This window comes from Zea mays, chromosome 10 (assembly GCF_902167145.1).
Source record: "Zea mays cultivar B73 chromosome 10, Zm-B73-REFERENCE-NAM-5.0, whole genome shotgun sequence".
Taxonomy (NCBI): Eukaryota; Viridiplantae; Streptophyta; class Magnoliopsida; order Poales; family Poaceae; genus Zea; species Zea mays.
Window position 1 is genome coordinate 85,190,483 of NC_050105.1, and position 6,717 is coordinate 85,197,199.

Below are 6,717 nucleotides of genomic sequence, written 5' to 3' on the forward strand. Positions count from 1 at the left end.
TTTAGGTGTAATTTGTTTAGTGGATTTAGTGGGGTTATAAGTATGGAGTGATTTGATTGAGTGGGTTGATGGATTATATAGTGGTATAGATAAAGTTGAAGGATCAGATCAAATTAGCATCAGTCTCTATTTCTATTTATTTTGGATTAATATTAATTAAATGTTCAAATAAATAGTGGAAAACATTTGGATCGTGCGCAGTTGCCGAGTGCCTAGTCTCTCCTTCATTGTCTCTGCCAGCCCGGGCCCGCGAGGCGCGAGAGAGTCCCTTACCTCCCGTCTGCAAGCAGGAGGCATGGGCTCCTTTCGCCCCGAATCGGGAATCGGGCGTCCCGGGCCCTTCTCCTTCCTCGCTGTCGGCCCGCCCAGATGATGCGCACAGCCACCCCGATGACACATGGCACACGGCGGGGCCCAGATGATGCTCAGTCTCTCTACTGATATACTCCTCACCTTGCTCCCCCATTCCTCTGTCTCTGTGTGTGTAACTAACTGTATATGCAGCCACTCTCTCCTGTCATCCTGTGTCCTCGTCCTTTCCACCCAAAATCCCCGATCCTCGAATCGATTAAACCCTAAGCGGCATGGCGGGTAGCGACTACTGCCGGCCGGCAGTGCGCCCGCGCGACTTCTGAGCCACCGGAAGCCGCCCTTGTCCCGGCTCCACTGTCGCGTGCCCCATCCAACACTGGGGGAGTGGGAGTTCAGAGCCGCAAACGCTCAGGGCAACCGGGAGGACGGGAAGGTGTGGCCGCAACCGCAAGACGCAGGCAAGAGGCAATCAACTCACCGATGTCTCAGTCACCGGGAGGACGGGAAGGTATGTTTAGCACGATGTTGATCAGGACCAACCAACATGTCTTAGTTTTTTTTATGTGTGTGTGTGTGTTTGTCTACATCGTAGAGCTTTGACAAATGCAGAAGCCTAGATCGACTGGTTTGAGGTCTCTGTCCTGGGAACACCCGATATTGGAAAACCCTGGCTCGAAGCCACCTAGTCGCGCGATCGTTTCTCATCTCTGTTTCCTCTACAATCTGTTCGTCCGTGCAAATAGGCCATTGTGGATGCACAGTTTATGATCCTACTATCGCTTTCTGTATGTAGTCGTCAACTCATCATCAGGAATTGAGTCCACCGATGCTAGAATGTTGGGCTAGGTTGGATTCTTATTCCCCGCCTTTTCCTAGTCTCTTCTGATACAGTAACCACCTTCCTGTATTTGTAGGCATATATTACAGCAGGCAGAGGAAACCTTCGGAACGCAACGGCAGTGTATTTACACCCATAGCTGCAATGTATCCCAGCGGTCACGCACTTCCTGATGCAAACAGGAACCACAGTTTGGTATTTGGCGGTACGAGCAAGGACTGGGACAACATCCGTCAGTTCATTGCTAGTCTGGAACGCGCCTCTGAAAACTCCTCTGCGATAGCCAGCAAAACCGGAGGTGGCAAATCGACCAACCATTCCGTGGAGCCAGCCGAACAAAAAGGAAAGGGTGACATAATAGTTCTCGATTCAGATGATGAGGATGGAGATGGAAACAGTCCAGAACACAATAAGTTGGCATCTGAGATGAACAAAGAACTCGGAACATCTGTATTGGCTAGTAATATCGCAGAAAGGATGGCAACTAATGGGAGCCAAACATTTGAAACCGTGCATGCTTATGGAGGTAGTAAGAACACGCAGATTGTTCCGTATGGCCAAGGTTCTGCTCTGGTGAATCAGTTTCCTTTGCAAACCAGTTGGCAACCATCTATTCAGTTTGAGAGAGTTGTGTTGACGAAAAGGCCTGAGGAGCAGCGGATGCAAGATCTTGTGGTACATTCCAGTTCCAGTTTGTTAAACTAATATTATCTTTTTTTACTTAATATAACGACGAGCAGTTCTCCTATGTGTTTGAGGAGAGAAAAAAACAATACTATTATATATCTTTTTTGTGCTTATTCTACTATATGTGTACCATGATGAAAGACTTTGCATTCCAACTCTTAACTCGTGTTTCTCATTATAGGCTGCTACCATAGCGGAGAAGAGGGCAGAAACACAAATGTTCCTATCACTTCCTACGGAGAGAAAGCGAAGGAGAACAGACCATAGTTTGTTGATGCTTGACTCATTTGTCCCTAAACAAAGAAGAAGAAAAGGTGACACAGGTCTAGCACCAGCTGATTTGTCATTGGATTTACATCAAACTGCTACATCACAAGAACCTGACATAGCTATAGAGGAAGAAGAGAAACGTAAAAATGATGGTGATGGTCTTGAGGATTATTGGAAAGATTTTGCATTGGCTGTTGAAAGCACAAAGGTATGAGTATCAACCACAGAATTTGATTTATATTGCAGCACCACATGAAAACCTTTTTTTTTGCAGTTGACTGCTAGTTCTGCTTGCATGATGTATCATCTTTTTTTTTGAAGATTGAACACTGATCTCTGGAGTATTTTCTTGCTAATACATTATATTTTGCCTTCTTGCTAAAATACACTCGATTTTTCAATGTAAGGTCAAGTCAACCTTGTGTAACTGCAAGTAAACAAAAGGTCCCAAGAACTTTGTGGCTGTTGGTTTTGTGGTAATTTTCGTGTACGACTAGACCTTGATTACAATTGTGACTTGTATTGTGCAATGATAATTCACAAGAAAAGGGTTATCTCATTGTACAAGAGCTAAGTGTTTAAATAATGCACTGAGATTCATTAGCTGAAGTGTTTAAAAAAATGCATTCCTTACTGTTCAGTTCAATTGTTGGTAACCAGTTTGTTTATTTGTGATTTGGTTATATTTATTGGTCCAGCTTGACGATGTTGACGAGGCGGCGGCAAATGAAAAGGAAGATAATGGAAAGATGGAGGACATCGACTGCAACCATGACATTCGGATTCATGAAGATTTGGGCCATGTATGCCGTGTGTGTGGTATGATTGTGAGAAGAGCTGATTCAATAATTGATTACCAGTGGAAAAAGGTTTGTAATTTGTTTAAGATATATATGAGGCTTTTCCAGCTCTGGGTCATTTCGCAATAAAGTTTTTTATGCACGCACCGAGTTGGGGTGTTTTTTTTGGCAAAATGCCTGGTAGTTTTTTTATTCTTCAGTTCTACTTCATGCACCTTATAGTTTATGTTTTGGACATCTGTGCTGTTACATGATATGCACTAGTTCCATACTCATTCACATCCACATACTCCTTACAGTTTTAACCTTTGAACACTTTGTTAGTTTGTTAGCTTATCTTCTTATTCTACTTGATATGCACAAGTTCTATACTCTGCCTTGGTAATTTCGTTATCCTCACCTTGTATGCACATGTAAAGCTTGTGATATATAAACTATTGAGAATATCAAAACAATTATCGTTATCAATGCCAGCTAATATCAAACAGTAGAAAATTATTGGGACTTAACTCTCGCAAATCTGTATTTTTTCGTTGTTTTTAAAATAAATGTTTGCTTGTAGGTTAACTTTGAAATTAGGGCATTTTTCTGGAAGCCTGATATTATAGGACGACATGTGTTTTTATTTTTCTCCCCTGAATAACTTGCTAACTAAGGGTGTGTGTTTTGCTGTTATCTCCTTGATTTGGTTATTACTGTGTACTATTTAGCAATCGGGGATATTTTACCCTTTGTCTCTTGTTTGGGTAATGGTTGTTACTGTGTAAGATATAGTGGCTGTCCTTTTGTCGATGTTATGGCTTTACTGTCAAGATGTACATGAGCTATGCCATAATATATAACATTCTTGTATGGGCTCAGGAGCAACTGTTTGGCAACTTCATAAAGTAACTTCAATTTTATATTATAATCATGAAGTTCAAACTTCAAGCGTGTAAAGTCTTAATAGTATTGGAGAAAGCGAGTGATTTTCATGACTACTTTTTTTCAGGCTTCAAGGAGAAGAATGAATGGCTATGGAGGAAATTCAAAGGATGCTGATGAGATAGACTGTGGTACTGTCAAACTGTCTGAAGATTTCATAGTTGCAGATATTGCTATTCATCCTAGACACGCTCAGGCAATGAAACCACATCAGGTGGAAGGTTTCAACTTTTTGGTTAAGAATTTGATTGGAGACAAGCCTGGAGGTTGCATTCTTGCTCATGCCCCAGGTTCAGGGAAAACATTTTTGCTTATAAGCTTCATTCAGAGCTTCATGGCAAGGTATCCATCTGCAAGGCCCCTTGTTGTGCTGCCTAAAGGGATACTAGTTATATGGAAGAAAGAAATTCAACGATGGCAAGTGCAGGATATACCAGTGTACGATTTCTACTCTGTAAAGGCTGAAAAAAGAGTAGAACAGTTGCAAATCCTCAAATCTTGGGAGGACAAGATGGGTATACTGTTTCTTGGATACAAGCAGTTCTCCACAATCGTCACTGATGATGGGGGCAGCAAGGTAACAGCTGCATGCCGGGACAGGCTGCTTAAGGTTCCCAACCTTCTGATACTTGACGAGGGTCATACACCTAGAAATAAGGAGACTGATGTACTAGAGTCGCTAAGTAGAGTAGAAACACCACGCAAAGTGGTTCTCTCAGGTACACTTTTCCAGAATCATGTTGAGGAAGTGTTTAATATCTTGAATCTTGTCCGCCCAAAGTTTCTTAGGATGGAATCGTCACGCCCTATTGCCAGACGTATAATGAGTCAGGTTGAAATATTTGGCAGAAGTTCAAAAGGGCTTGCTGATGGCGCATTCACTGAGGCAGTTGAAGGAACCTTGTTGAACGATGAAAACTTCAAGAGAAAAGTTCATGTTATTAGAGGTCTTAGAGAACTAACAAGGGATGTGCTTCACTATTATAAGGGCGCTATATTAGATGAACTACCTGGCTTAGTAGACTTCAGTGTGTTTTTGAAGCTCACACCCAAGCAGAAGGACATTGTTCACAAGTTGGAAATGCATGATAGGTTCAAAAGAAGTGCAGTAGGGAGTGCACTGTACATCCATCCTTGTCTTTCAGGACTTTCAGAGGTTAATGCTGAGAACAGGGCTCACACCTTGAGAGATGATTCAGTTGATAGTCTGATGGATTCCATCAATGTGAGAGACGGCGTGAAGGCCAATTTTTTCATGAATATCCTGTCACTTGCTAATTCCGCAGGAGAGAAAGTACTTGCTTTTAGCCAATATATACTTCCCATGACCTTCTTTGAAAGGCTGCTGGTTAAGAAGAAGGGCTGGCATGTGGGGAGAGAGATTTTCATGATCTCTGGCGACACTAGCCAAGAAGACAGAGAAGCGGCAGTGGACCGTTTCAACAGCTCCGCTGATGCGAAGGTTCTGTTCGGTTCGATCAGGGCATGTGGAGAGGGCATTTCCATCGTCGGCGCGTCGAGAGTCGTCATTCTGGACGTTCACCTGAACCCATCTGTCACCCGTCAGGCGATCGGGCGCGCGTTCAGGCCTGGCCAGCAGAAGAAAGTGTTCGTGTACAGGCTCGTAGCTGCCGACTCTGACGAGGTGAAGGTCCACGAGACGGCGTTCAAGAAAGAAGTCATACAGAAGCTGTGGTTTGAATGGAGCGAGCAGTGTACCACGGAAAACTTCAAGCTTGGTCAAGTCGATATCGACGACTCTGGGGACGAGCTATTGGATACCAGAGCGATCCGCCAGGATATCAAGGCGCTGTACAGAAGGTGAAGGCTCCCCCCCTCCCTCCCTCCCTCCCTTTCTTAACCCCAATGATGTTTTGCACGCTGGTCGCTGGTAGCCTCAACTGGTGTCTTTGTAGGTAGGTAACAAACTTCGTGGCCGATGGACACCATGTAAATACTGGCGGTGCTGATCAATGAGAAGAGTTTTTTTTTCCTTGTACAATCGCGCTTTAAATTACATCATGAAAATAATGCTCCGCATTCCATTCCATTTTATGGTCAACAGATACTGGCTTCTCTACAGACCTGAGTTTGCTCTAAAACTAGGACTTTTCAAGCTATATCTGTGGAATGGTTTCTTTTCTTTTGTATTATGTGCCAGCTTCGGACAGCAGTCAGCTGATCCTCGACTCATTTCTTGACTCGTAGGCCAGGATTATTGAGGATTAACTGCTATGGTGTTTAGACTTCTTAAGGGCTAGTCTAAGGGCTAGTCTGAGAACCCCGGATTTCTAATTTGCCAAGGAAAATTAGTTCATTTTTCATTGGAAAAATGAAAATCCCTGGGAGAATGGAGTTTCCAAACTAATCCTTAGTAAATATTTCCGTCGGCGATAATAAACACCACCCAGTAGACCCTAATTCGTCTTTGGTTCGTGTTGGTTGCTGTTGAGCGTTGGAACTTACCTGGTGCCCTGTTTATAATTTTATATATACTCCATCAGTTGTAAAATATAGTTTTTTATAGCCTTTTTTTTTGCCCGCGAATGATAATAAATGGTCATGTAGACATACAAACTAATTAATGAATGTATGGTTATTCTAAAATGATATATATATATATAAATGAAATATGTATTTTAGGACGGAGGGAGAATAATATGTGTGTTACAGTGAACTTAGCAGGAATGACATGTGCACATGCGGTGTATGGATACGTACATGTAGCAAGAACAGCCATGTACAGCAACATGCAGTGCTACAGAAGTCGCGTGTACTTTCTACACGAGTCATGCGTCCACGTGGGGAGTGTCTACTATACTATACGTACTCATCATCCCACTTTACATGCACATGAGTACGCCTAACTAACACGTGACTTTGCTG

At 43.0% G+C, this 6,717-nt stretch overlaps 1 protein-coding gene across 4 annotated transcripts; it reads left to right on the plus strand.

Annotated features, from left to right (window-relative positions):
• The first annotated feature begins 253 nt into the window (after positions 1–253).
• Positions 254–5,977, plus strand: LOC103641317 (protein CHROMATIN REMODELING 35). 4 transcript variants are annotated; one of them, XM_008664665.4, is made up of 6 exons: positions 254–820; positions 1,227–1,825; positions 2,019–2,315; positions 2,806–2,976; positions 3,899–5,652; positions 5,748–5,977. In XM_008664665.4, the coding sequence occupies exons 1-6, from the start codon at positions 793–795 to the stop codon at positions 5,749–5,751; spliced, it is 2,853 nt and encodes a 950-aa protein (XP_008662887.1). In that variant the 5' UTR covers positions 254–792; the 3' UTR covers positions 5,752–5,977. The 4 variants fall into 4 exon arrangements, with proteins under 4 accessions (XP_008662887.1, XP_008662888.1, XP_035819300.1 ...); XM_008664666.4 differs by having other exon boundaries at positions 307–820; positions 5,752–5,977; XM_008664668.4 differs by having other exon boundaries at positions 362–745.
• The last annotated feature ends 740 nt before the right edge of the window (positions 5,978–6,717 follow it).